This window comes from Microdochium trichocladiopsis (assembly GCF_020744255.1).
Source record: "Microdochium trichocladiopsis strain MPI-CAGE-CH-0230 chromosome Unknown B0I36scaffold_5, whole genome shotgun sequence".
NCBI classification, from domain to species: Eukaryota; Fungi; Ascomycota; class Sordariomycetes; order Xylariales; family Microdochiaceae; genus Microdochium; species Microdochium trichocladiopsis.
The window spans coordinates 903,152-931,007 of record NW_025763548.1 but is presented as its reverse complement, the minus strand read 5'-3'; the positions used below and the strand labels follow the sequence as shown (position 1 = coordinate 931,007).

General features: G+C 56.5%; 5 protein-coding genes across 5 annotated transcripts; 2 read left to right on the top strand and 3 right to left on the bottom strand.

The window, feature by feature from the left end:
* Positions 1-203: 203 nt before the first annotated feature.
* On the bottom strand, positions 204-8,169 carry B0I36DRAFT_243391 (cell morphogenesis N-terminal-domain-containing protein; the record flags this gene model as incomplete). The annotated part of the gene is made up of 2 exons (XM_046149980.1): positions 204-7,358; positions 7,414-8,169. 2 exons carry the CDS (start codon positions 8,167-8,169, stop codon positions 204-206), a joined length of 7,911 nt encoding a protein of 2,636 aa, XP_046012519.1.
* A 3,990-nt stretch (positions 8,170-12,159) lies between these two features.
* On the top strand, positions 12,160-18,400 carry B0I36DRAFT_349015 (uncharacterized protein; the record flags this gene model as incomplete). The annotated part of the gene is made up of 7 exons (XM_046156751.1): positions 12,160-14,220; positions 15,274-15,483; positions 16,019-16,057; positions 16,293-17,266; positions 17,336-17,591; positions 17,665-18,071; positions 18,262-18,400. 7 exons carry the CDS (start codon positions 12,160-12,162, stop codon positions 18,398-18,400), a joined length of 4,086 nt encoding a protein of 1,361 aa, XP_046012518.1.
* A 613-nt stretch (positions 18,401-19,013) lies between these two features.
* Positions 19,014-20,445, bottom strand: B0I36DRAFT_349014 (Rio2, N-terminal-domain-containing protein; the record flags this gene model as incomplete). Its single annotated transcript, XM_046156750.1, has 2 exons — positions 19,014-20,267; positions 20,383-20,445. 2 exons carry the CDS (start codon positions 20,443-20,445, stop codon positions 19,014-19,016), a joined length of 1,317 nt encoding a protein of 438 aa, XP_046012517.1.
* Positions 20,446-20,991: 546 nt separating this feature from the next.
* On the top strand, positions 20,992-24,387 carry B0I36DRAFT_431086 (armadillo-type protein). Its single transcript, XM_046162571.1, has 4 exons — positions 20,992-21,414; positions 21,490-21,560; positions 21,640-24,126; positions 24,191-24,387. Exons 1-4 carry the CDS (start codon positions 21,279-21,281, stop codon positions 24,215-24,217), a joined length of 2,721 nt encoding a protein of 906 aa, XP_046012516.1. The 5' UTR covers positions 20,992-21,278; the 3' UTR covers positions 24,218-24,387.
* A 150-nt stretch (positions 24,388-24,537) lies between these two features.
* On the bottom strand, positions 24,538-27,710 carry B0I36DRAFT_322574 (MATE efflux family protein). Its single transcript, XM_046153872.1, has 4 exons — positions 26,510-27,710; positions 25,648-26,432; positions 25,170-25,501; positions 24,538-24,991 (listed from the first exon to the last, which is right to left on the bottom strand). Exons 1-4 carry the CDS (start codon positions 27,333-27,335, stop codon positions 24,904-24,906), a joined length of 2,031 nt encoding a protein of 676 aa, XP_046012515.1. The 5' UTR covers positions 27,336-27,710; the 3' UTR covers positions 24,538-24,903.
* Positions 27,711-27,856: the final 146 nt, after the last annotated feature.

Below are 27,856 nucleotides of genomic sequence, written 5' to 3'. Positions count from 1 at the left end.
TAGTGCTTCCTTCTCAACAAGGAACTGTTTCGTGGAGGACTTATATATAGCTCTTGTCATACCCACCAGTCAGTCGTAATCAGATTCGCAGACATACATGTCGACATCAAATATTCACACATCTGCTCAATCAACTGCCATAATTCCTTAACAAAGGGTATATGTGATTCCCTCTTCCTTCTGACACTTCCGGATCTCCCCACTCAGAGCATATCCCCCGGCGCTGAGGATGGCGTCGCAGGCTTGGCGGCGACAGCGGCCGAGAGCTGGAGGTACGAGTCCGGCACCTTGGGCACCTGCGGCGACCCCATCGCCACCCCGGAGATGCTCCCACCAGTGGAATTGTTGGTACGGAACAGGTCCCGCTGGCGCTCGGCCTCGCGCGTCTTGCCGCCCGTCAGGCGGCGCATGTGTGTCCGCGTGGACTGCTTGGTGTTTTTGATCATAGTCTCGAACGAGAAGGAGCCGCCGTCGCTGGCGGCACCCGCGCTGGCGGGCAGAACCGGGCTGAAGCCACCAGTGCCGCTGACAGCAAAGCCTGCGCTGCTCGCGCTCGGGAGCCCGCCGTCATGGGCCATGCGCAGGTCTTCATCGCCGTCGGAGAACACGTCCTCGGTGTACTCCTCATCCGAGGTGAGGTCGCCGACTTGGTTCTGGTACGATGCAGGTGCTGACGGGCTAGTGACCGAGCGTGAGTGCATGAGCGGGCGGTTCACAGCTGCATTACGCATGGCAAGCCCGGCGTTGAACGCGCCAGGAGTCATGGTGTTGGCAGTGTCACTGCGTGGGAGTACTGGTCGGTCGACGAAGCCATTCTGGAACGATGTGTTGCTCGAGGCTTGTTGGAGAATTGGCAAGACCTGCTCGTCGTACAGTTGAGGGCCATTCTCAAAACCGTCTCCAGTGAACTCGGTTACGGTGCGCGAAGACCGCCCGTCGCTGGGGGACGTCTGTGACATGTCGTCAAAGAAGTCGTCCAGACTGTCGAGTTTCGTCACAAGGTCGGCCACGTGGTCGGCACCACGCAGGTCATCTGACATCATTGTCTCGCTACGACTCGACATGTCGAAATATCCAAAGTTGTACTCGTCCGTGTGGAACTCAACCTCGGGAGTTGGCGTTGGTTCCGTTGCCAATCCTTCGCCGGCATCCGCTTGGCAGATGTAGAAGGCCTGGTGGACATTGTGCCGCGTGTTCTCAGTCTTGACAGCCGGCACTGGCACAGCCCAGCCAGACTCCTCGGGAATGCCGAACAAGCTCTTTGTCCGGTCGTACTCCTTCCTGGTAGCCTTCGCGGATGGATGGGTCATACTCATTCGGACATGGAGATCGTCCATTGGCGTCGAGGTCATTGTCATCATGCAGTTCATGACCTCCAAAGCCTGCATGCAGAATTCGGTCTGCAGGAGACGAAGCAGGGGTGAGATGAGGTCCGAGCCCAGCCCAGAAATGTCAGGCCGCCGCACATCAATCTGCGGGAGGATGGTGCAGAGCAGACGCATCGTCTGTATCTTGACCGAGGCATTGCTGTTTGTCAAGAAGCCCATCAGCATGATGATCATCTCGAGATCCAGCTGTGGCAAGAAGAACTCGCGGAGCGCAGCAAATAGCTCGGCACGGAAGTCATCGCCCGACCCGATTCGAGAATGCGCCAGAACGTCGAGAAGAGCATAGAGCGGGCCTAGGCCCTGAGCCTCGGCGACAGCATGCAGAATCTGAGCTGTGCCAAGAACATCATCAGGCAGAGAGCCGTCTTCTACGGCTTGCATGAACCGTGGAAAGTTGGCGATGACGGTGAAGAACAAGCGGTTGTCATCACCTATGAGCGGATCGCTTGGCAGCTGGACCAGGCTGTCCAGCGCTTTCAGCGTTGCTTGCAGGCAGATAGATGATCTCAGGCCCTTGTAGAGCAGCGGCTGAAGTCCTCCAAAGTCGTCTCTCCAGCTCGGAGGGCGCCCGTCGAGTAGTGTAGCCCGCACCATAGGGGAGTGGAAGTCGAGCTTTTCGAGATACACGTTGAGCATGTCCACAGCTTTCAGGAACTCGGCCTCGTTGATCGAGTCGAGGCAGGCACATGTAGTCCAGAACAGCTGTGGAAATGTGAGCAGCTGTTCTGCCTCAAGCTTGATGGTCAGAGCTTCAAGGGTAGTCAGGATCTCCATAGAGAACGCCTGGATCTCCGTGTCCTCGTCTGAGATGGTGTTTGACAGCCGGGCAAGCATGTCGCCGAGCATGAGTTGGTCGACTGAGTTTGTCAATATGCAACGGAAGATCTGGAACGACCGACACGCCACATGTCTCACAGGACACGACGTCGCCCAGGTCAACGCTAGGCGGCTCCACTGCTCCTTGACACCGGGGAAACTGATCTCGAACGTCTGTACCACCTCCGAGGTCAATTTCTCCATGCCGGGAGGAACCTTGTGCTCACGGTCGTCTACCCTGCCGTTATTGTCATCGTATCCCCATACCACCGATTGCTCATGTTGGCGGACAGACTCGATCAGGCGCTCAACAGACGCTTTCGTCTCTGGGGATGCCGTGTTGTTATCGTCGTCCAGCTTGGAGATGACCAGCTCGTGCACCAAATGCACCAGCATTTCCCTCGCCTGCTCCTGCACAAGAGGGGTATAGTGATCCCACAGCACGGTAATGACATGGAGCAAAAGCGGAAGGTTGTCAGCGGTCAACTGAATCGGCGCCACCATGAGATCGACAAGGAGAATAAGTGAGAGCTGGCCCAAGGACAGCCCAGCTTGCTTTGGCCCAATGGGCAGAACCTCCGAGAGATCAGCGCAGTACGGTAGCTGGATGATGTCTGGGGGCGGAAGGTTTGTCTCGCGCTTCTCATTCGGCACCATAGCCTTGGGGCTGATCTGCATGAGCAGGAACTCGACGACCTTGCTACCAGACACGCTGGAGGTGCTCGCCAAGAAGACAACAATCTGCTTCGCGTACTCGACAAAGTTCTGCTCTCTACGTTCGAGACAGAGCGAAATGATGAAGTCGAGAATGAGGCGCACGTTGCCTGGGCTCGGACCAGTCGCCACGGCTTGCCATAGAGCCTGCACCTCATTGTGGAGAGCAGCGCTGGACTTGATGGTCAACTCAAGAAGGTTTGCGAGGAGCACATATGATTGTGCGGTAGGGCCGCCATTTGGATCGACCTGGAGCTCAATCGTCTGGATCCACGGAAGAATGGCCGCAATCGCGTTCCTCTGCGCGCCTTGATCTAGCTTCTTGAAATGGAAGGAGAACTCGGAGAAGATGTGGAACGCCATGTCCGGGTTCTGCTTTGCAAGGCGCATCGAGATCTCGAACTGCGCAAGCTTGTACACCGCTTTCGTCTTATCTGAGATGCTGACATCGAAATCGCGCAGCTTCGTGCCACGCACAGCCTGTTTCCTCTCCTCTAGGGCACGCAGCACCCGTGCAGACTTTGAACGCACCTCACTCTGGTCGTTACCCAGCGTGAAGAGGCAAAGGCCGAGGAGTCTCCAGGCCGGCGACGGGTAATCCGGATGCTCAAGAAGGACGTCCGTAACCACGGCAAAATAGTTCTCCTGGACCTTCATGGCTTGAGCAGTGTAGCACTTAGATATGCAGTGATCGAGAAGGTAAGGCCACTCCTTGTTGTGAACGAGCATGTTCTTGAGAGCTCGTCGGCCACTCGCGTTTGTCCTATCGCTTCCAGAATCGAACGTGCTCTCAATCCACTGGATCATTCTTCGGCTGTCAAAGCCAAGGACGACGCCGCTTTCTGTCGTTACGCTGATCGGCCCTGCACACAAGGCAGCCATGGCGTTGAGGGCCGCCGTTCTGAGGCGACTCTTCTCGATCTCCATAGAGGCTGAGATGGTCTGCTGCTCGCCCAGTGCCTGTTGGTTGATGACAGACTGTCTGATGGTGTCTTCGCGCTCTTTGATCGCCTGTTGGTTAGGCGAGAATCCACACCAATCTTCCATGAGTGTGAAAGATGACTTCCTGGATTCAAATGTCATCCACCGCGACGGGTCGTTAGTACGATTAATGCCTTCAAAGAGCTCCTCCATGAGCCCACAATAATGTCGCCGCAGTGTTTGGTATTCCCAGTTCATTTGCACTTCGCCGTCCATCAGGAAGATTTTGAGGTCCTTGGTGTACGAGCATAGGTAGTTCATGATCCAGTCATCGTTGAACGCAACAGGATCCTTGAGGAAGTGGGCCGTCAACTTGTAAACGTGAGTCAGCTCGGTACGGAGCAGATCAACCCGGTTGTCCATTAGTCGGGGACCGCTGTTGGCCCTCTGGTGTAGTCGAGCTTTGGCGTCGTCGTTGCATCTTATCCCTTGAGCTTGCAGGTCTTCAAGCAGGGCGCGATAGGTATTGATGTTGATAGAGCCCATCGCGAGAACTACAGCTTCACGCACTGGCGCGGATGGCGCCATGAGCAGTGGGGTCAGAAACTTGAAGAGAGTTCGCGCGGAGACAATCTTGTCGGCGATTTTTGACGCTTTGCGGGCGTGTTGGCTGTCTTGGGACGGTCTTTCACTGGAAGTGCCCGTATCACCCAATGTCGTGCATGCAAATGTCAGGTACAGCTTCCACTGCTCTACAACGACATCGGTGTGTGCTCCGGGCGACCTGGCGGGGAACCGACCACTGCTAGGCTCTGCACCAGAGTAAGGGCCGCGACGTGGCTTCGCGAGCTCCATGATCGGTTGGAACATTTGAAGCACGCGTTCGCAGACCAGGTCACGGCTAATGGTGACGGTGAATGGATACCGATCGTAGGCGATGCGGATAAAGTTTGGGAATAGCTTGAACCAAAGCGTGGTGTCATACGAGACATCGCTCGTACAGAGCTCAATGAGAGCTCCCTGGTTGTTGCCGTTCTGCATGCCCTTTTGTAGCCGGCTGCGCTCTGCTAGAGACAGATGGTCGTCTTTGACACTCATGACCTCTTTCGATTTATTTTCGAGAATGTTGATCAGACGGTCATCCCCTGCCTCTTCTGACCCGCTCTTCCCAAGTGCTTCATCAAACTCGGTGATCAGGCGGAGGACTGTGATGGCAAAATGCCGAACGCGCCGAGACTGGGAGCACAAGAAGAACAGTCCACGTGCCTCGACATGTTCGACTTCAGCCCAGATATTCGAGAGATCCAGCTGCATCCCGCGCTTGTCGGTGCCATTGGGATCGCTCGAGTTCAAGGCGGCCTCCTTGGTCTTCTGCCGGATCTCATCGCGCCAGATCTGAAGTAACTCAACATAGAGTCGCAGAGTGCTCTCAATGTGGCTTGGTCCAAGCATACCACCATCAGACATGGTTGAGTACCTGTCGTCAAAGTTGAATATGAAGCGAGCAAAGCCAGTCGTCACAGGCTGTGCATACGATTGATGTGCAATAGACTTGAGCGATCGTGCCGAAGAATCGGCAATGTTTCGCTGCACGTGGGCTGTACCCGTACAGAGGAGGTTGATCAGCGGCGTGAAAGGGATCTCGGCCGATAGACAGCGCGGTAGAGCCTGGACGGCAACGTGGAGGAGGTCGTAGAAAGACTGCTTCTGGTCTACAGGGTTTTGATCATCTCTCCTGGTGAAATTGAAAGTATCAGAAATGGGCGTCTTAGGCCCCGCAGAAGTGCTGAACTTCTCGTCGAGCGCAGCTTGCCCACCAAATGCGTTATCGCATATAATCGTGATTTTCCCCAAAATCTCCGAGAATTGTTTGTAACACTCGAGAGCCCCCTCGGCGAGGTTGGAAGTTATGACAGGTTTGGACAAGCTCGCATCCTGTTCAGCCAGCAGCGGGACTGGACGCGAGACACCTCGCAAGGAGGTGGGCATTGGGGAGGCTGGACCCTGACGCTCTGATGCAAAGATAGGGTAACTCTGTGGGAACGGAGGCCGCCCATGCTCGCGCTTCTCCAGGTCAGCTAACATGGCAAGAAAAGCCCTGATGCCGATGACAACCCTGTCCGGGTCGAGCTGGTCTACCTTGAGCTCTTTGTTGGATATGAAAAGCTCGGCATTGATGAGGGGGAAGATGATGCTCTTGCAGCAGTATTCGGGGAACTTGTAGCCGATGAAGCGTATCATCTGAACTACTGGGCTTGCCGGCGCAATGTCCACAGGTGCAAACGTACGCCGCGAAGGGGGTAAGATGAGTTGCATGACTTCGTCGACCTTACGGGCCACCGCCGTTATTGGTTCGTTGCACCGGTAGAGGTAGTTCCAAAGCAGCCTCGATACCACCTGCAAGGCTACAGCCCGCGTGCTACGATCTTTGAGTTTTGTCTGCAAGGGTCGCACCAATTGCAGCCATTGCGAACTGAAGGTTTCTGGTGGCGAGACACAAAGCATGGTCGCCGTGAGGGGGAACGCTGTGTGCCAATGGCGAGGTTTCACGAACATCTGCGCGAGGCGTGGACTAATGTTACTGATTACCTCACCCCAACGAGGCGAAGTCAGGTGCGCAGCGGTTGCATTTGCCGCAACTGGGAGGAGGAAGTTCTCAAGAGCGTGGCAAAACGCCCATTTGACCCGCTGACCATGGGAGTTGGCAAAGAGCCGCCCAAGAGCGACAAGGAAGTTGCAAGACTTCTCCCAATCAGACTCCTTGTCGATTTTGATGCGTACATGCTTCATGCCGCCCAGAATCAACTCCATTTTCCCATCCACTGATCGGTTGAGAATGGCAGGGCTCCGCGACGCGGCCTCTTGTTGCAGACGCTCAAGGCTAGACATGAATTTCTGGGTAACAATGACAAAGTTGATGTCGCTCATAGCGCCAAGCAATTGTGTAAAAATGTTCCAGTTGGCCATCTTCAACGGCGATAGATGCAGCTGCTCTGAGTCCGCCATCGTCAATTGGCCGAAGATTATGTCCTCCAGCTTGTTCTCCATCTCTTTTCCAATGCTTTCGTACGTGCTCTGGCTGATGATCTCCAACAAGACGCGGCAGAGTATGAAAATGGCGACATTAGATCGCCGCTCAAGCTGAGCTGTGTAGAGCTGCTTAGCTGCGAGGGATTCTGGCATTGGCGATTTGACTGGTTCAGCGGTCGCACCGGCACCGGCCATCATCTGTAGAGGCTCTGTGTTGCGTCGCACTAAAGCATTTGCTGGATTTTGTGCGGCCTTGATTGCCTGCAGCTCGGTACGGGCTTCGTTCGCCTCTTCGCTCCGCTTTCTCCGCCACAGCATAATCATGTCTATGAGCGGCTTCGGCCTGTGCTTGGCCAGCTGCGCCAGCGCGACAATGAACTGGTCGAAGGCCGGATCGGCACCTTGCCCGCATATCGCCTCGATGTTCGGCTCAGGGTCAAAGGGGACAGTGTTACATTGACTGATCTTCTCCTCGGCGCTCGCGGTAAACTAAAAGCAAGTCAGACATGGGACGGACGCAATGATGGAGCAGGGGTGAGCATACCGCTGTGAACAACACGGTGAGTGCATAGCTGCCAACAGATGGCAGGCTTTCCTCCCTGGCTTGTGGTGGTCTTGCCGATTGAGATTGTTGCTGTCTGTGATCACGCCGAGTCCTGCTCTGGTTGCGCTCAGACTTGCGCACAGTCGCATCGCTGGGGACGTCTGATATGGACATGTTCCTATCCGTGGCTTGCCCTATAGCGCTGGTGGCTGTAGCCCCGGAAAGCGCAGTCGGTGCTCTCGAAGCCATCGAGGCTAGAGACACTTCCGAGTCCAGCCTGTGCAATGTTCGAGTGTCTGGACGCTCGGGAAGGAAACCAACCCCTGCCGCAGCAATCATCTGCGGGCTCAGCGGGCTGGACGTCGAACTGGCGCTTCCATTTCTCGAGTGCTGGATGCCGTGGACGATCGAGGTCTGCCGGTGATGTCCATATGTCGCCGATTTCGGGTCAACCACACGCTCGATGATTCCGCCAAGTCCACCTCGGGGTATACCACCACGTAGACCCGGTGAAGCAGCAGATGTTACGTTTCGAGGCGATTCAGGGATACCTGCCAGGCCGCCGCCTGAAGAGATTTTGTCTATCGAGGATTCGCGAGAGTGCACTACGGAGCGAGAAACAGCAGAGTCGGGGCTTCTGTGCCGCAATGTGTGATCCCGACCATCGGTCTCCTGGTCGATCAGGGTGTTGAGGCGTGAAGATGGCCGTTGGGTGTGGTAAGTAGGAGAGTCTTGCAGATGCGCATCGGGCAGCATCGGGGCCGGAGCTAGAAGAATGGACCACTGGTGTCAGCCAGAACACATCCTTCCTGGGGAAGAGCTTCGAGGACGACAAGCTCGTGCGTCACACAGCATTGCAGGGACATGGAAAGCGCTGCAGTGCATTGGCGCGGCTCCCTCCCCATATGGTGCTGCATCATGCGGCGAGGTACCAGCACACACTCGATCACAAGCACGAACTGCGGCTTCGCTGCTCGCTGCCGCCGAGATGGCCGGCAAAGGGAGGGGCACGCACAGCGCGCGCAACCTGGATCTTGGTGGTGTGCCCAGGTGGGCGGCAGCGGCCTAGAGACCAAGCCCGGGCCCAGTGCTTCAGATACATTGCAACTGGCAGACGGCGTCGGAGGATTTCTGTGCACGAGGTGACGGACGGCTTTCCTGGCGGCAACTCACCCATTGTTGGCTTGCAGGGCCCATTGTCTGGCGCTTGGAGGACTGGAGAGGCAGAGGGCACGGCGGTGTCGGGGTCGCCTTGGAGGAGGTGCTGAGGACGGCAGTCGAGGGCCATTCAGTGCGGCGCCCTGAGCTTGAGCTTGACCCTGGCCCGCGCTTGATCAATGCCACTGGGTGGTGGCAGCATGGGTGACGAGCAATAGTCGGACGATTGGCTGCCGCGTTGTTGACAAGGATTCGTCCCAGCGTCCAGGAACCCCAAATCTGGTGTGCCTCGAAAGGGTCTCACTCCCCAGCCGCCAGCCATCAATCACTCTCCTGCTCCCTTGCAGAGGAGCGCTGCTGGGGCCAGGACATGGCCCGCTATTGGCCGCCTGGCTGGCACGCTGCAACCCAGGACGGGCTGTCAACTCACGCTAGCCCTTTGGAAGTGTTTGGGGACAGCCCGGTGGTTGGTTTCGTGGTTCAAAGTCATCCAAGCAAGGCCTAGGTCGACCACGTGCTACAGAATGTCAGCTGGAACTGTGACAAGGTTGGCCTTCCCGAAACTTCGTCTTGTGGTACTCAAGCACCAGAGGACGAATCATCGGAGCTGCTAAAAGTACAGCAGAAGCCGCTTGAGGAGTCGCGCCTTGTGCTCCTGGAGTCCCCAGTATCTCGTATTTGCAGATCATAATGCCAGGACTAGCCATTGTATTTGCATGTAAAGAATGCGTTGCGTGGTGTTGCTCAACTCCTTCGTTGTCTCGTATATCAAATGGAACAACTCAGTGCTGTTTGTTGTATGCCACAGGTCGGCCCTCACTCGGCCACTCAACTGCAGATAGGCTATGTCCCCGTCTCATCTCAAATCCTCAAGTGGGGCAAGCAAGTGGTACTTAAAGGAGGTATGCACAGGGACAAGGCGGTCTACCAAGGCCATGAAAGTGATGCGTCTTCGCCATCCTTCGGATGAACGATCACGATGCGAACAGACCTCCATTCAGGCACACGCTGCTGTATCTTGCCATGTTCCTTTCAGATAGCACCAGGGCGAGCTTGAAGAGAAGTCGCTATGGATGTGTGTCCAGTCCGATCGAGGAAGAAACTCCGCCTGAAGGTAGTCCAGGAACCAGAACCCTGGACCCCCGCATTGTCGGACAGGACGCGGGACAACTTTTAAGCAACGACCACGACGGGCACTGCCGTTATGCCATGCCGTCGAACCCCATCCGTGACCAGCGAAAACAAATCTGGGGGTTGCCAAGCCACCTCGGTGCAATCATGCCCTCGCGCAGCTTCGCGCGTCGACGGCGGGGGCGTAAACGCCTAGCTGCCTCGGCTAAGAACTGAAAATCGTGGGGTAATGACGTGGACCTCGCTCGCTCGCAAAGACGTGCTGTTCTTCGACTTTTGGAGGATGGGCACGTGGACTTGCATAACCGAGATGACACAAACCTCGTGAAGATGTGGTGAATGCCGCGCGCCGGGCCGTTTGTGTGGTGCCATGACCAGAACAGTGCCGTTGTTAGCTGCCGGCCACGGTGGCGCGAGCTGGTGACAATGGAGCGTACATTAGGGTGACGGTCCCGCAGGCCACAAAGCTGGTTGTTCATGGCGAACCAGATGATACACACGACCTATGATGTGTCAGGACCGTGGCCAGTAGCCGTGGAGGCATCTTGATGCCATCGGGAGAGTAACCAAGCCCGTTTGCTGAGTCAGGTTACTAAGGCTTGTCCCTGTCTTATGTACATTAGCACGGTAGCCCAAGGTTGAGCAGGCATGGTCTAAAGATAGCTGCCGGACCGCTAAAGCTACAGAATGGAGAAAATGTGGCTTCGTCCCAACGAGCCAAGGCCCATGGCCGCACTCACTGTTTCGCCGTCATCCCGAAGCTGTGGGCGTACAATCCCCGTCGTTGCATCCCGGCAAGGCCAAGGATCCATCACCATCTGGGAGGAGTTCGGAATGGCTGCCGAGCTGCAAGTAACCTCATTTCCGTGCTGAGCACGATCTAGCCAGCACACCTGGAGCAGGGATCTTTCCTGCCAGGCCTAATTCGAGGGCAGCTCGGTGCCTGAGCCACACGCGGCGATGAGAGACGCGAACGCGAACGGCTGTGCTGGCTTCCGGGACTGCACAGACAAGGATAGGGACGCTAATTACAGTAGTCTGGGGGGTATGAACAGAGTGCGATGCACCACCATGGTTCCAGGTCTGAATTGTGCTCAGACGAGGTTGAGCTGGCCAAGAAACGAAATCCGAGCAGGGGCATGTGCCACGGCCCGCCAGGATTCCGGAGTATTATGCAGTGGACTGACTGAATTGAGTGGGTGGCCAGCCCCGCGTGCCTAGTGCTTTGATGAGACGCGCTGCAGTCATCTTTGCCCTGGCATCGCCCTATGCAGAATGTAGACGTTGAGCTTAGCGAAGAGAATACTAGACTCGTAGCCAAGTGACGGCGACGGGCATGTGATGGTATGCAGCCTGCTGCTTGTCTCACAGCCAAAAGGACTCGCAGGACCAGCCCCGGTGGCCACGCCGCCACCACCAGAGGCGCCGGGATTCAGACTTTGCGGCTGTCGCGACAGCGAGCATAACACAGGCTCGACAGGCACGAGCCGCTTCTGAGCGACAGGGCGACCCGGATGCCGCGGACCATGCGACAGACGACAGCTGCCCGTATCGGACGATCCGACCCGCTGGTGGTGGTGGTGGTGAGGGAAATCGAATCCGAGCCCATGCGCAGTGGGGATGTTGGGCGCCGAGTCATCCTCCGCCTAGAAGCTTCTCGGGGCGAAGGAGCATGCCGTCGTTCGCCAGATGAAGTGAGGTGGTATGGATAGACCCTGTCAATCAAGCGCGTCTCTGGAAGTGCCCCTGCCTCGCCTGCCTACCGTCTGCTTACACTGGCTCAAGGGGCCTTAAGGCACATGCGTACGCTACTTGCGCCACTCATGAAGGACTACGATTCTTTCTGCTGCTAATTACTCCCACATTGCTCTCCTGTTGTATCCTGTTGCTGCCTTTGCAGGGCGTTGGTTTGCCACCTGCCTCTAGATACCCGACTGCCCATCTCGTCGAGTCATCATCAAGCCACCCACCACATTAGTCCTCGGTCTGCTAAAGCCTGGGAGCGTTGCCGCCGACTTACAGTAGTCAAGTGAGTTCCGCTCCCGCCCCAGCTGCCGTCCGCCCCTCTATTCCGAGCGGACTCCCCTCCTCGACCGACCGACCACAGAGAAGGGTCGCTGTTCTCCCGCAACACCCAACCCGTTGATCCCCGTCTCCCGGCCCCGGTTTCGCGCACCCACGCATTTCGCTATTCGTGTCAACTTTCTGCACTTCAACCCCCCCTTAAAGCAGCTCCGGGCCCGCCGCTTCCAGCAGTCCCGACTCCACGCTGCCTGTCGCCCTCTCCTTTGTCGCAGCCTGGATTTCAAGCCTCATCCCACCCATCCCACTGAGAAACCCTGCGTGGCCTACCTGCTCACCGTGCTGACCGGCTAGCATCGCTGTCGCCTGCCCACACGCCGCGGCGTTCCTCCTCCGTACACACTCGCATCGTGTAGCACCTCGGCCGAAGTCAACATGGCGAAACTCGACAGCCTGGACCTCATGGTCCTCTCCGTCATCCTGGCCGGCACTGCCGCTTACTTTACCAAGGGTAAAGTCTGGGGCGTGACCAAGGACCCCTATGCCAACTCCTTTGGCAATGCCAACGGCCTCAAGGCTGGCAAGACGAGGAACATTATTGAGAAGATGGAAGAATCGGGCAAGAACTGCATCATCTTTTACGGCTCTCAGACTGGTACTGCTGAAGACTACGCCTCGCGTCTCGCCAAGGAAGGCAAGAGCCGCTTTGGTCTTGAAACAATGGTTGCCGACCTCGAGGATTACGATTTCGAAAACCTCGACACCATGCCCGAGGACAAGGTTGTGTTCTTCATCCTGGCCACCTACGGCGAGGGTGAGCCGACCGATAACGCTGTCGACTTTTACGAGTTCATCACCGGAGAGGACACCGCCTTTTCCGAGGCTCGCGAGGTGCCTCTCGACAACCTCAAGTACGTCGCTTTCGGCCTCGGCAACAACACTTACGAGCACTACAACTCCATGGTCCGCAACGTCAACAAGGCTCTCGAAAAGGCCGGCGCTCACCGCATTGGTGAGGCTGGCGAAGGTGACGATGGTGCCGGCACCATGGAGGAGGATTTCCTCGCATGGAAGGAGCCTATGTGGACTGCCCTCGCTGAGAAGATGGGCCTGGAAGAGCGTGAGGCCGTCTACGAGCCCACATTTGGCATTTCCGAGCGTGAGAACATGACCAAGGACTCCCCCGAGGTCTACCTTGGCGAGCCCAACAAGATGCACCTCGAAGGTACCGCCAAGGGCCCCTTCAACTCGCACAACCCTTACATTGCTCCCATCACGGAATCCAGAGAACTCTTCACCGTCAAGGACCGCAACTGCCTGCACCTCGAGATTGACATCAGTGGCTCGAACCTCTCCTACCAGACCGGTGACCACATTGCCATCTGGCCCACGAACCCTGGTCAGGAAGTCGACGAGTTCCTCTCCCTGCTTAACCTGGCTGGCAAGCGTGACTCTGTCATCAGCGTCAAGGCTCTCGAACCTACGGCAAAGGTCCCCTTCCCAACCCCCACCACGTACGACGCCATTGTTCGCTACCATCTCGAAATCTGCGCTCCCGTCTCTCGCCAGTTCCTCGGTACCCTCGCCGCATTTGCCCCCGATGAGGAGACCAAGGCTGAGATGACGAAGCTCGGCAGCGACAAGGATTACTTCCAGGACAAGATCAGCAAGCACCACTACACTATTGCACGAGCTCTGAGTGTCGTCAGCGGCGGCAAGAAGTGGGAAAGCATCCCGTTCTCCGCCTTCATTGAGGGCCTGACAAAGCTGCAGCCCAGGTACTACTCCATCTCTTCCTCGTCTCTGGTCCAGCCCAAGAAGATCTCTGTCACAGCTGTCGTCGAAAACGTCATGATCCCCGGCCGCGAGGACCCTTTCAAGGGTGTCGCCACGAACTACCTGTTTGCCCTCAAACAGAAGCAGAACGGCGACCCGAGCCCTGAAGCCTACGGCCTCACCTACGAGATTATGGGACCGCGTAATAAGTACGATGGCATTCACGTGCCCGTTCACGTCAGACATTCCAACTTCAAGCTTCCATCCGACCCCTCGCGGCCCATCATTCTCGTCGGTCCTGGCACGGGTGTTGCGCCCATGCGAGCATTCATCCAGGAGAGAGCCAAGCAAGCAGAGTCTGGTGAGGCCGTGGGTCCCACCGTCCTCTTTTTTGGCTGCCGTAAGCGGTCCGAGGATTTTCTGTACGAGTCCGAGTGGGACGAGTACAAAAAGACCATGGGCGACAGCTTTGAGATGATCAACGCGTTCTCCCGTGAGGGCCCCAAGAAGGTCTATGTCCAGCACCGTCTCAAGGAGCAAGCAAAGCGTATCAATGAGCTCCTCCTCCAGAAGGCCAACATTTACGTCTGTGGTGATGCTGCCAACATGGCGCGCGAGGTCCACTCCGTGCTCATCAACATCATCGCCGAGCAGCGCGGCATTCCAGAGTCCAAGGCGGAGGATATTGTGAAGACCATGCGCGCATCCAACCAGTACCAGGTACGTGCTCGAAACTTGCATAGCCAAGTCAGACTTATGAGACAGCTGCTAACTTGTCACAGGAGGATGTCTGGTCTTGATCGAAACGGAACGGGGGGAAACGTCTCCTTTCGTCTGCCTTTGTAGTCTACAACTGTGTCATTCTTTTGATGTTGTTCGTATGGCGCAATAGGCGTGGTGGGTATGCCCTCCTGAGGGGCGGAATGTGGCAATGCCCACGCCTTCCAAAGGGGGGCGAGGCAGGCTCCTTGGAACTCGATACCCATGCAAATAGATTGCGTCAAGGCATCTCGGGTCATTTAGACCATATATACTGTCATATATCTGGAATTATCCTCTAGAGCATTTAAAATCATCTTCAGTAGCAACAGGCTTCCTAATGAACTTCCTAATGGATCTTTCAAGTGCTATGACATGGTCAGAGATGTGACAATTTCGGCAGCTCGCAACAAGGGCTTATGGAGGTCGAATCTGCACATTTGTAGCGGCCTCTGGATGGACTCGATGTCAGTGTCTGCCTCAGCTTCAGGCGTGGTTTGGGACAGGTCAAATGCTGGGGCGAGCAGCTAAGCGTTCTCATCTGCTTAGCATAGAAAGGCACGATCACCATCACATTTACGAACGCCATAACGACTAATCCGGATGGCATGCTTCGACAGGCTACACAACGCCTCCCAGGCAAAGCCTGTGCCCCATTCTCTACTTGGAATGATATCCAAGCTCACCCTCGACTCACATCCATCTCACAAGACTGGCTCTCAGGCAGCCTCCCGGCCGACGCTGGATCTGAGGCACCGAGTGCATAATAACCACGGCAACCAACCTGCGCGGCTCCCCTTGGCAAGGATCGACCGTGTGGCTGCCACGTTTTCCTGCCCTGCGAGTCTATTTATTGCTCTGCCACGTGGGTTGCAAGCATTCTGGTGCCACACCTTGTTCTGACCTCACGATCATCCGGGACGCAGCCTCAAGCAGCAACAATACCAACCTTTTGGGACAGCATCCGCTACACACTCTTAGCCCTTTACCACTGCCACCATCTCTACCTCATAGTCATTGGGTCAGCCCTCGATACATTTCAGAAGTTATCCCTTCCAGAATATCCTGCTATCCCTTGTCCGTCCCTGTCCCGCACCCGCATCAACACAACGGCTTTGCAGACTCGTTGCCAACAAGCGCCTCGCAACTGCCTTCGTCCAGGAACTACGTCGCGACTTCCTCTCACCAGAGCCAGCTGTTCGTTCTTGCCAGATTCACATGCAGGTAGGAACATCAATCCATGTCGTATTTGTGCAGCCTCCTCCCATCATTGCCGGTCTCCTTCCCTTCACTTCCCACTCTCACTCTTCTTTTCCCATCGGCTCAGTTCCCGAACAGCATCAAGTCATCCAGCAGCCTGTCCGCAGCACTCACAGTCACTTCGGCACTTCCCATCTTGCTGTCTAGCTCCTCTATTTTACTCGTTACCACTCGCTTGATTCACCACCTTTGGTAACAGCTTGAACAAGGCTATCCCCATCAGCAAGGTAAGCGAGGGTGCCTCGCTTGTCAACCACTCTGCACTGCATCTTCCCCGAGACCCTTCCCGCGAAGCTTCTACTCACGTCGTCTTCTGCATCCAGCCTTACTTGGTCAATTCAACCTGATTCACGCCACAATGTTTTGGCACGGCTTGACCTGCTCGCACCTGTTTCTTCCTCTCCCCACACCACGCCACTTGCCATGGCCACGACCCGAGAATCCGCGATGATGGTTGTTACGTGCCTCACGACGCATACTAATCCGCAGTACCATACAGATTCCTCTTGAATTTCATCGCAGAAAACTTGTTGCCAAGGTAATGTTGTTGAGCCGCCTTGCCCCTGTTCTTCTCTTTTTCCTTCCCAGCTCAAGAAGGTCGTGACCTTCAGGATGCACTTCAACATGGGGTCAAGTTTTCTACTCTGCATTCAGTTTGTCCCAAATACTTGTGCATTAGACTTCCATGGCCGCTTGTTCGAAAACCTAAAGGGCCCTATTCACAGCCTGTGCTCAATCACTTCTTCATGAAAGCTAATATATGTATCGATCAGATGACCATGACCTATCCCCCGAGCCACATCATGGGAGCCGAGCACCCTTACGGCGCCAAACGCGGAAGCAGCAACTCGACTTCAGCTCACCAGGGTCAGGGTCGCCACCCTGCTGCATACATAGCGACTCATCCCGGAGTCATGCCCGACACTACAGCTGTTGCAGGTCATGCCCAGGGCCACGCAGATGCCACCGTGAACTCTCTTGTCGCTCAGATGGGTGGTATCGGTATTAGCGGACCTCCTTCTGGCCAAGCTGCTGCCATGCCTGGCCTGGGAGGCCCTTATCTCCAGATGCCCGATGGTCAAATCATCTATGCTCCTGGCTTCCACCCTGGTGGTGTTGCTCCCTTTGGTTATGGCCAGAACTCTGATGCCCCCAGCAATACTTTCTTCAATCCTTACATGCAGAACGCGCAGGCCCCTTTCCCCCTGCCATATGGATTGCTCCCGATCACCCCGGGCCGTCCCGCGACCATCATCGAGCATCCCGAGCATGGTCCCAAGGAGGTCCCGGCCTTGCAGAACCGTCGCTCATCCTACTCCACCAACGAGTCTGCCCCGGCAACACCGTTCTTCGGAAATGTTCCTGCCCGCGATCAGGCTGGCCGTGTGGCTGTCTTTGACCGCTCCACTTACACGACTCCCTCGCCCCAGCAGGTTATTGCAAACGCAGCGATGCAACACCCCAAGGGCTTTCACGCCATCCCTGCTGTCATTGATCGTGATCTTGATGCTTTGCTCCGGAAGGAACCTGCTGTTCCCTCTGCTGTTCCAGCCGTTTTCACTCCCCAGGAAAACATGAAGTCTTTGGAGCAGAGTCTCATCAACCACATTCCTGGCAACCGCAATGTCTACATTCGTGGCCTTCACCCCACCACGGACGACGATCTTCTCTACAAGTTCGCCGAGCGGTTTGGAAAGGTTGAGACCTCCAAAGCAATCATTGATACTGCCACCGGTGCTTGCAAGGGGTGAGTCTGCTGCTCCGCGGACTGCGTGTTAGCTTTTCGTGCCCATGTGCTGACAGAAACACGTCGCAGTTTCGGCTTCGCGAAGTTCTACGATGTTCGCGACTCGGAGAAGTGCATCCGCGGCTTCTACCGCTTGGGATATGAAGTTGGCTTCGCACGGGTTCGCATCATCAAGCACATGCAGTACTGTCTACTTGTGGCCTCGGTCGGTACTAACTATTTTCTGATCGATCAGGAGTCGTTCAACTCCCGTCTCAAGGCCGAAGGTGACGAGGGTTCCACCAACCTCTACATTTCCAACCTGCCCAAGTCGACCACTGAGATGGTAAGTTCGTGCAATTGGTCATTTGTCACAGCTGGTCGTCGCTCATGTTCACCGCTGATTCGCTGCGCGACAGGAACTCGGCGCAATCTTTCTCGGCTACAATATTCTCTCCAGCAAGATTCTTCGCGACCATCTTGGTAACAGCCGTGGTGTCGGCTTCGCCCGGTATGTTCTGATGCGCAAACCCAGATTGTCGAGCTGTCTCGTTAACGCAAAGTCTAGTTTTGAGAGCCGCGCGCTTTGCGAGGAGATCATGCACAAGTTCCAGGGCCAGAAGCTCGGTTCAGCTGGCAATGAGCTCTCAATTCGCTACGCAGACACTCCTCAGCAAAAGGAGCTGAAGCGTATCACGGCCGAGAGACGCCAATTCAGAACCAACGAGTACAACGTCGGTGCCTACGGCACTCCCCTTGTCGGAATGAACCCTACCATCTACAATCAGCCGGCTTGGAAGCGTGGCGGTGGCAGCGGCAGTCTTTTGTGAGTCTTTGTTGCCGTGCGCACTTCAGCAACTGTCTCTGACTTTTGGTTGAAGTGCAAATGGTCAACGCAGTAGCTCTCTTTCCGGTTCTGCCGAGGCTCAGGCCTTTTCCGGATGCAAGGCGCCGTTAGTGTTTCCCTTTCACCCTCAACATGTCATTTGTGCAAGCTGACCATCTGATTAAATCAGTGTCAGCTCATCTGCATCGAGCAATGCAACCCCGTCGGAAAACGGCTCTGACAACGAGAGTGTGACCATTCAGGTCAACGGTCCTGCCATCGTTGATGGCACCTCCCACTCGTCCCCCAGCAAGGCCGAAGCCAAGTGAATGCCTGCAGTAGACTTTGCACTAGGGCCCTGCAGGAATGTCGACTCGGGTATTCTTCCGCTTCTTCTCTTCCTTCGGGGTCGAAATACACAACATGATTTAATGGTACCAGGCCGGTTTCGGCTCTGGCTGCCCATATCTGACTCTGAAGTCACTTTTCTGTTTCTTGGGGCTCTTTTGATCATATGCATTATTCATCGGTCTGGATCATTAGACAGGTAGTGCAATGGTGTTCAACATGGTCAAGTATGTCAGAGAATCACATGGCAATGTGAGTGAGTACTGACAGATGGCAGATGGGGGACGTTGGGCGTTGTCTTTGAGAACCAGGTGAGAAGGGCTAAGGGTATCTCATCGTTAGCAATCGGCATGTATTATGATCCTGTACTTTGGGGTATGGGTCACCAAAAGTTTAGACTTACTTGTAGTGTACATTGATAGATCAGACAAATAATGAGTTGTCCTAGAAGATCGTCCTCTCTTTGTGATCACCCTCTTGCAGATAGGCCGGTGGGCGCCACGCCGATAAGCCTTATAGATGATGGGCACACACAACTGTTGTCAAAAACTGATTGGGTATCACAAATGGTTTATTGTCTCGCTTCCCGACCATCTACGTATCAGAAATGGCGAGCTTCTCGAATTGTGGATGCGGAGGCTTCTCCAAGGCTTCCTGATCTACCTCTGCTTGCCGAGGCCCGGACATGTTGTCCTCGGCCTCGTCTTCTCCTTCCTCCTGCTCCTCTCCATCGTCAGAGCCGTAAGGCTCATCATATCCATCCTCGTCTCCGTCAGAGCGGGCAGTCTCATCTTCGCCACCTTCCCCTCTCCCTTCCTGCTGCTCTCTGATGGCAGCCTCGAGGTCCTTCAACATCTTCTTGGTGAAACCCGATGCCGCGACGGTGGCGTCCAGCCTGGTTGCGCCGTCCTTGCCCACAGTCTTCTTGGCGTCTTTAAAAAACGGCCCCGGCTCGGTCGCGACGAAGTGGAACCGCCGCTCGAAGAACCGCTTGATGCATGCGACGTCGCGATCGAAATACATCTCTGCATTGACATGGTCCATTGAGACCATCTGCGGGAAATCGATGATGATTGGAGTCACGGTGACCTTGGCGCTGCTTTCCTGGTCGGCGGCGGAAGAGGAGGCAGCCGACTCTGCGTCTTTGCCTTTTGAGCTCGCCGCAGCAGCAGCAGCTTGTTGTTGCTCGCGCTCCTCTTTTAGTAAGATGTTGAACTCGTTGAAGTCTCCGTGGATCAAGCCGTGCTTGGCAAGGCGCAGTATCACGGCGATCAGCTCGGCGTAGAGAGCAGCCGGGTCAGGGACCTGCGAGATTTGCCGGAGGGGAAAAGCATCAATCAGGTCCATGAGGATGGTATGCCTGCTCTGCGAGATGGGCTCGGGAACGAGGAAGCCTTCGTCGCGCAAGGCCTTCATGAACGCAAACTCCTTCTCGGCAGCCAGCCGCGACAGGTACATCCACGACCCGCCCTGGCGCTTGCGGAGGTAGTCCCGGTTCGACTTTACCGTGCGGAACGAGATGCGGCCGAGCCGGTGGATCTTGAGCACCTTTTGTGCGCCCGTGTCGTCGGCGACGATCATGATGTCGGACTCCTTGCCCACGCCGATCCGGGTGCCCACGCTGTAGATGTGTTTCCGGCTCGCATACGTGTGCAGGGCGAGGTAGTCCAGGCCGCCGTAGGTCAGGCGGTAGCCGTCGTACTTGGCCTCTTTTACGCGGGCAATCAGCCCGACCTTGGCGAGCGCCGATATGGACTTGCGCGTGCTGCCGGCGCCGCCGCGCAGGCGGGCGATCTTCTCAATCAGGGGTGTTGGGACGAGTTCGTGGTTCTTGGAGCCTTGTTCAACCTGTGGGTTGCGTCGTAGGAAGGGAGGTTTCTTGTTAGTCGCGATTGTGCTTTTGGGAGACCCTGAAATTCAAGGCAATACAAAAATGAAAAAGGGAGATATGAGGGCTTCGTACAGCTTGGAGGACTCGCCAGTCATCCGCCGTGAGGTGCCGCATCGCCTTGGAATCGAGCTTCATGTTGGCGGTTTGCTTGCCGCGATCGCGGTCGCTAGATTGTGGAAGTGCTCGAGGGAAGTGTTCGGTAGTGGAAGTCGTGCCGTATTGCTGTATGGGTAGAGGGTTGGGCTGGGAGAGATTATGGGTGAACTCCCTCGTCGTGAATCGCGATATAGTATTCGAAACCACACTCAATTATTGATTGACTGCCAGATTCGCGATACACCTTGAGAGACCCCTCGCCGATTGTACCGTGACGTCCTCACCACCCCACCAAGCATCGAAAAATAAAATCACGATAAGAGCGAGCGTGAGCAGGGGGGAGCTCCCATCCCTTTATCTTATCGCCGATGTACGTACCCAGGTACCGCCAGCTGGGTGCAGGGACCCTCTTTTAGGCGGCAAGAGCCTCGCGTAACGTCGATGGTCGTCGTTGCTGAGACAAGCCGCCTGGTTGCTGAGGCTGGCCCGCCCGCACGCCAGAGTGCCACCACTTGCTGGAGCTCAGCACCTGCTTGCGGCGGTTGATGAGTGTGGCCCCCCAGACTTACCTAAGGTAGCTCGCTGGCTGGCACACCACCACCACCACCACCCGCAAGGATCCAGGCCGACACCTGTGTTGCATCATCACATCCTCGATTCCATTCCTTTCCAAGCTCGCCGACCCTGCACCAACGACTTTCGCGACACCTGCACGCCGTGTCCGGATACACCGCTCTCGGTACAGGGAAGATATATACCACAAGACGAAGCGCACTGTCCAAGCTACCAGTAGCGCCCTGCCTGCTGTTGCCCGCGGCCTGATCCTGCGTTTCCAACCCGCCGGGGTCATTCAATAACCCGCCACACCCACCATGGCGCAAGACAACGATGCGCAAAAGTCAGCCGACAAGGGCAAGGGCAAGGCTGTCGAGACCAAGGTCGACGAGAGCAAGAAGAAGGATGGCCAGCCCGAGGCTAACGGCAAGAAGGACGAGGACAAGATTGGCTGTATGTTGAGCTACCCCTCCACATCAGCGGGCACAGAGGAGGAGTGTGTGAGCTGGAACTAACGTTTGTGCACAGCCGAGGAGGAGCTCAGTGAGGAGGACCAGCAGCTCAAGAGCGAGCTTGAAATGCTCGTTGAGCGCCTGACGGTATGACAGCTTCCCTTGTTCAGCCGCGCGCTGAAGGCAGCTACAGTTCCGTGCTAATCGACATGACCGTTTGCTATAGGAATCCGATGCGACTCTCTACAAGCCCGCCCTCGAGGCCATCAAGACCTCCATCAAGACCTCCACATCGTCAATGACCGCCGTACCGAAGCCACTCAAGTTCTTGAGGCCACACTACGAAACACTGGTCCAGCGTTACGACGAGTGGCCCGAGGGAGACGACAAATCTGCCCTTGCCGATGTGCTTTCCGTCATTGGCATGACCTTCTCGGACGAGGGCCGCCAAGATACGCTCAACTACCGGCTACAGTCGAAATCTCAGGACATCGAGTCATGGGGTCACGAATACGTACGGCACCTGGCGCTCGAGATCGGCGAGGTCTTTGGAAAGCGTGTTACAGCAGACGAGGCGGTGCAGGACCTCATCGACCTGGCGCGGATTCTGGTTCCTCTGTTCCTCAAGTCCAACGCCGAGGCCGATGCAGTCGACCTGATGAGCGAACTTGAGATCATTGAGGAGCTCCCCAAATTCGTCGACCAGAACACCTACCCCCGTGTCTGCCTGTACCTGGCCAGCATGGTGAACCTGCTCACGTACCCGGACAACGAGCACTTCCTGCGAGTGGCGCACGACATATACAAGACATACAAGGAGCACACTCAGGCCATGGCCATTGCCATCCGCCTCAACGACCTCTCCCTCATCAAGTCTGACTTTGACAGCGCGAGCGACCCGGCGCTCAAGAAGCAGCTCGCTTTCATGATTGGTCGCCAGAAGATCTGGCTCGACATCGAGAAGGAGGATGAGGACGAGAAGGATGGGACTGAGATCGACGAGGCGCTATGCAACCTCAAGCTGTCCGAGTACTTCAAGACCCTTGGCAAGGAACTCAACATTCTCGAGCCCAAAACAACCGAGGACATCTACAAGAGTCACCTGGAGAGCAGCAGAGTCGCAGGCATGACGAATCTGGACTCCGCGCGCCACAACCTCGCTGCTGCCTTTGTCAACGCCTTTGTCAATGCCGGTTTCGGCCAGGACAAGATGATGCTCGTTGAGCAGGAGAAGGAGAGCTGGGTGTGGAAGACCAAGGACGAGGGTATGATGTCAACCGTCGCGTCGCTCGGCACGCTATTGATGTGGGACGTCGAGAACGGTCTTGACAAGGTCGACAAGTTCACATACGCCGAGGAGCCCCAGATCCTTGCTGGTGCCATGCTGGCTATCGGTATCATGAACTCTGGCGTTCGTGTCGACAGCGACCCTGCTTTGGCTCTGCTGGGTGACCAGGACAAGCTCGAGCACAAGAGCCCCCTGGTCCGCGTTGCCTCCATCATGGGTCTCGGCCTTTCGTACTCTGGCTCGCAGAGGGAGGATCTGCTGGACATTTTGTTGCCCATCATCAACAGCTCAAACGACGAGATGCAAATTCCCGCGATGGCTGCGCTGGCCAGCGGTATGATCTTTGTTGGATCTGGCAACCCGGAGATTGGCGAGGCTATTGTAACACTGCTCCTGGACGAGGACAAGAAGACGCTCCTGACGGATAAGTGGACCCGTTTCCTGGCCCTCGGCCTTGGCCTCCTTTACTTTGGCCGCCAGGAGGAGGTTGATGTCATTCTCGAGACGCTCAAGGCTGTCGACCACCCGATGGCGAGGCCGACGGCTGTGCTCGCAGAGATCTGTGCCTGGGCTGGAACTGGTGCGGTGCTCAAGATTCAGGAGCTTCTCCACATCTGCAATGAGCACATCGAGGACTCGGATGAGAAGAAGGGTGACGAGCTGCTGCAAGCATACGCCGTGCTGGGCATTGCGCTCGTCGCCATGGGTGAGGACATCGGACAAGAGATGGTCCTGCGCCAGTTTGGTCACTTGATGCACTACGGCGAGGCCAACATCCGCCGTGCTGTGCCGCTGGCGATGGGCCTGATCAGCCCCAGCAACCCCCAGATGAAGGTTTACGACACATTGTCAAGATACAGCCACGACACCGACAATGATGTCGCCATCAACGCCATCTTTGCGATGGGTCTACTGGGTGCAGGTACCAACAACGCCCGTCTGGCGCAGCTGCTGAGGCAGCTTGCCAGCTACTACCACCGAGACCAGGAATCTCTCTTCATGGTCCGCATCGCGCAGGGACTGCTGCACATGGGCAAGGGCACCCTGTCGCTCAACCCCTTCCATACTGACCGCCAGAACCTGTCGAGAGTATCGACTGCTGGCCTCCTGACTGTGCTCGTCGCCATGATTGATGCCAAGTCGTTCATCACGTCCTCATCACACTACCTGCTGTATTTCTTGGTTACGGCCATGCACCCACGCTTCCTGGTGACACTGGACGAGAATCTCAAGCCGCTCACAGTCAACGTGCGTGTCGGTCAAGCCGTCGACGTCGTTGGCCAAGCTGGTCGACCCAAGACCATCACAGGCTGGCAGACGCAGTCAACACCTGTCCTTCTTGCTCACGGAGAGCGTGCGGAGCTTGAGGACGACGAGTACATCAGCCTCAGCAGCACACTCGAGGGGCTGGTTATCCTGCGCAAGGTAAGCACACTTCTACGAAATAACTGAACTTCATAGACGAGTATCGACTAACATGTGTGCGCAGAACCCTGAATGGGAAGGTGGCAAATAAGGGCCTTGGAAGCTAGGACGATTGATGGTGTCAAAGGGGCAGTGAAAGACTCGGCAGCGGCTTCGTCCCTGCGATATGATTGGCAACACAGCCTCGATGCCCTCTTCAGTCCAGATATTGTACTAGACATGACAACATAGAAGGTCAAAAATAGAAACCTTTGTCAAAGATGAGCATGTGCTAAACTTGAAGCCTGGGCGTGCGGCTACGGCGCGTGGCAGGAATCGTGATATGAGGCGGAACATTGATCGAGTCTGTCCCAGCCCTACAGGGACTTGATGTCACATTTGCGTGGCTGAGGCGCATTTCTTTTGCGCGAGTGGGAGATGCCGTTCCGCTTGGCTGTTTGTTTTGGACACAGTAGCACAGATTCCATGGAGGTCATTGGCTCCAAGGCCATTTCTTGTATTGACGCTTTCTCCAACAATTATGATCTTCCTTTCTCCCCTGCTTTACTTTTTTATTTCAACCTCCCACCCCTCATTAGAGCCTTGTAGCCCTTGTGTGTCTTCAAACTTCACAGACGCTTTCGTGAAAACAAAATCAGACATAGTCCGGAGAAGAGAGAGAAAAGAGAAACCCTCTATGCTTTGGCTTTCCCGCTCGGGTTCTGAAACCAAAAAATACCGACTTGCTGATTGACTGATTGACTCCTACCGGCTGTTGCCTCGGTCTAGATATATATATTAACCCGCGGTATTGCGCCGCTCGGCATCGCGGACTGACTGATTCCAGTCGGACTTGTAGATGTATGTGTACTCAACCACGGCGACACTGTTTTGTCGAGGAAAAGCAAAAGTGTGTTAGCGGAATGCGCTCTGATTGTGCTTTCCCCGCTGGACAACGGAGCTTTCCCCCAATGGACGAGGAATACAAAGCAGAAAAAAAAATGGAATCCAGGGGACCGTAACAATCAAAAAGAGAGGGGAGGAAAAGAGGCAGAACAACTTACATGGCCAACCCGATGGTCACGCCCAGCCACAACCCTTCCAACTTCCAACCCAGCGGACCAAACGCCGTGGCGAAGCTGATTGGCAGCGCGAGGACATAGTAGGTCAGCAGGTTGACGTAGCCGCCAAAGCCCTGCTTGCCGATGCCCCGGAGCAGGCCGTGCGCCATGCAGGCCATGCCGTCAAAGACCTGCATCGCCGCGCAGAGCGGGATCAGGTCGGCCACGAGGGACACGACGCGCGGGTCCGAGGTGAAGAGCAGGGGCAGGTGGTTGCGCAAGGTCGACAGGAGGATCGTGTTGAGGAGGGAGATTGCGAGCGCTGCTACGACGGCCTTTGTTTTCCACGTCGTTTGTCAGCAGATGGTCTTTGACGACAGCACCGTGGAAATCTGCTTCCGGATGAACAGGCACCACGCAACTGCAGACAAATGGGGGAAAAACCAAAGAAAAACAAAGAGAAAGAGAGCTTCTGACTCACCACCTTGGCCGAGGTCTTTGCCGCATCGGCCAGCTTCGCCCCGATCAGATTGGCAATGCGTGTTGACGCGGCGATAGAGACGGGGAACGGGATCTGGAATGTCGCCGAGGTCAACGTGACGAGAATGCTCTGCGCCGCAAGATAGTCTGCACCAAACTGGCTGGTCGCGAGCGTGAGAATCTCAAAGGCCAGCCACTCGGCCTCGACCATGATCATGCCCGGAAGCGCAAGACGGACCATGGGCCCCCAGTTGTTGAGGGCGCGCTTGGTGAAGCCGCCCCAGCACTGGGAGCCATCGACAAAGACGACATACAGGAACAGCATGATCGGGTTGAGCGTCTGGATGAGCGCAACGGCGATGGGCGCCCCGATGAAGCCCCAGCCCAGGTGCCACACGAAGAACCAGTTGAGCAGGATGTTGAGCGGCGCCGTGATGAGCAGGACATAGGTGGTGGCAACAAACAGGCCCTGGGCCTGCACGAAGCGTTTGCCCCCTTCGTAGGCGACGAAGCCTGGGATGCCAAAAGTGATGACGCGCAAGTACAAGCCCGCGAGCTCGGCGGACTCAGGCTCAGGGACGATGCGCAGCAGCACGTCGGTGCCAAAGTAGAAGAGCACCGCAATGGGCAGCATGAGGACCCAGAGGAAATAGGTCATGCGCTGGAGCTGCAGACCCACGAGGTGCTTGTGGCCCGAACCATACGCCTGGGCGCAGAGGGTGTCAAGGCTCGTGGCAAGACCTTGCATGGGAGCGTAGCAGACGATATTGGCCGACATGGAGCCCACTAGAAGGTAGAGTCATGTCAATATCTTGTTCTCTTTGTTATATGCGAAGTACGGGCCTGGGTGTCTCAAGACTTACAAGTGACCGCCCCCAGCTCTGCAATGCCGATCCGGCCGACGGCAAAGACGCTGGCAATGTTGATGCTGTATTGGAGGAGGAACGTCACGATGAGGGAGCGCGAGTAGGTGGCAATGGTCTTTGCCTCGCGCTGCCAGGTGGTCTTGATCTTGCCCGACTCGACCGCAGCCTGCCACTGCTCGTTCAGCAGAGCGGGATCGTTGGCGATATCCTCGGGTGCGGGGGCCGCTCCAGCATGATCTGATAGCAGCGGCGATGTCTCCGAGACCCGGCGAGATGGCGGGCACGCCCCATTCTCGGTGGCGTCGTCGTCATAGGCATCGAGAGGGACCTTTGTGCTGAACATGCGCCTGTAGAGGGTGTTCAAGAGGCCCTGTTCACCGGAGCGGTCGTGCTTGGGCGGGAGGATGTGGTTATCGCGGAGGAGGCTGCGCTCCGCCCGGCGGGACTGCTCACGGACGGCCCTGTTGGCGGCAGTCAGCTCGCCGGCGCGGGTGCCCTGGTCCAGGACGATGCTGGGCCTGCGGAAGCCAAAGGCGACGCCGTCGATGGGCTGCGTGTAGAGCACGGGGGCCGGGCCGGCATCGTCGTCGTCTGCCCAGTCTGGGTCTCGGGCGCCAGGATTGCTGTGGTCGTCGCCATAGTCATCGCCGCCCTCGTCGTCGTTGTCAGAGCAGACGGCGAGGTCGCGGGCGACAATCTCCTGGGCCAAGGGGGAGGTGGAGAGGAAGGAGGAGCGGAAGCTGGCGGCAAAGGACGAGGCAATGTCGTGGCTGGGCCGGCGGGGCTTGCTGGCGATGGCCCGAGGCCGGTGGTCTGGCGGCATCTTGTTGTTGGCGAGGGCTGCCTCTGTCTACGTACTGATCTCTCTGCCCCTCGCCAGGCTCTGTGTAGGTACGTCCTTATATGTACGCAGACACCGCCCCGGAGGTCAGGAGCCCAGGTCTGGACGGGCGGGCTCCACGGGCCGGGATGTGTGACGATGCTACCCCCGGTCACCTCAGCTCGGTGGTCGACTCCGCTCGCCGGCCGTCAGTGGGATTTCCCTGTCAACTGGCAGAGGCTGCTGTTCTGTTGCTGTGGTCAACCGGTACCTAAAGTAGCCAGGTATGCATCAAGTTACCTTGAGGCAAGTACGTACTTGATCTTGAACGGCGTAGGCTGCACTTGCACCTGCACTTGCACGTGCACAAGAACATAGTGTTATCTATGGATGTAAGGCACGTACAACTGCGGCTGCACAAGCCTCCCGCCGATTCGCCAATGGCTAACAAACAAAGTTCCCCCCCGCGCCGCCGGTTCGCGGAGCCCCCAACTGGGAACCGGCCAGTCAAATGATAACAGCCG

What these genes read in the sequence shown, in the direction of transcription:
- B0I36DRAFT_431086 (XM_046162571.1), top strand. Translation starts at nt 21,279, where the DNA reads ATGGCGCAAGACAACGATGCGCAAAAGTCAGCCGACAAGGGCAAGGGC. An exon ending in GGACGAGGACAAGATTGGCT is followed by an intron (nt 21,415 to 21,489) that starts GTATGTTGAGCT and finishes GTTTGTGCACAG; the next exon opens with CCGAGGAGGAGCTCAGTGAG. An exon ending in GGCTGGTTATCCTGCGCAAG is followed by an intron (nt 24,127 to 24,190) that starts GTAAGCACACTT and finishes ATGTGTGCGCAG; the next exon opens with AACCCTGAATGGGAAGGTGG.
- B0I36DRAFT_322574 (XM_046153872.1), bottom strand. Translation starts at nt 27,335, where the DNA reads ATGCCGCCAGACCACCGGCCTCGGGCCATCGCCAGCAAGCCCCGCCGG. An exon ending in CAAAGACCTCGGCCAAGGTG is followed by an intron (nt 25,502 to 25,647) that starts GTGAGTCAGAAG and finishes TGGAAAACAAAG; the next exon opens with GCCGTCGTAGCAGCGCTCGC. An exon ending in GTGACCATCGGGTTGGCCAT is followed by an intron (nt 24,992 to 25,169) that starts GTAAGTTGTTCT and finishes TCGACAAAACAG; the next exon opens with TGTCGCCGTGGTTGAGTACA.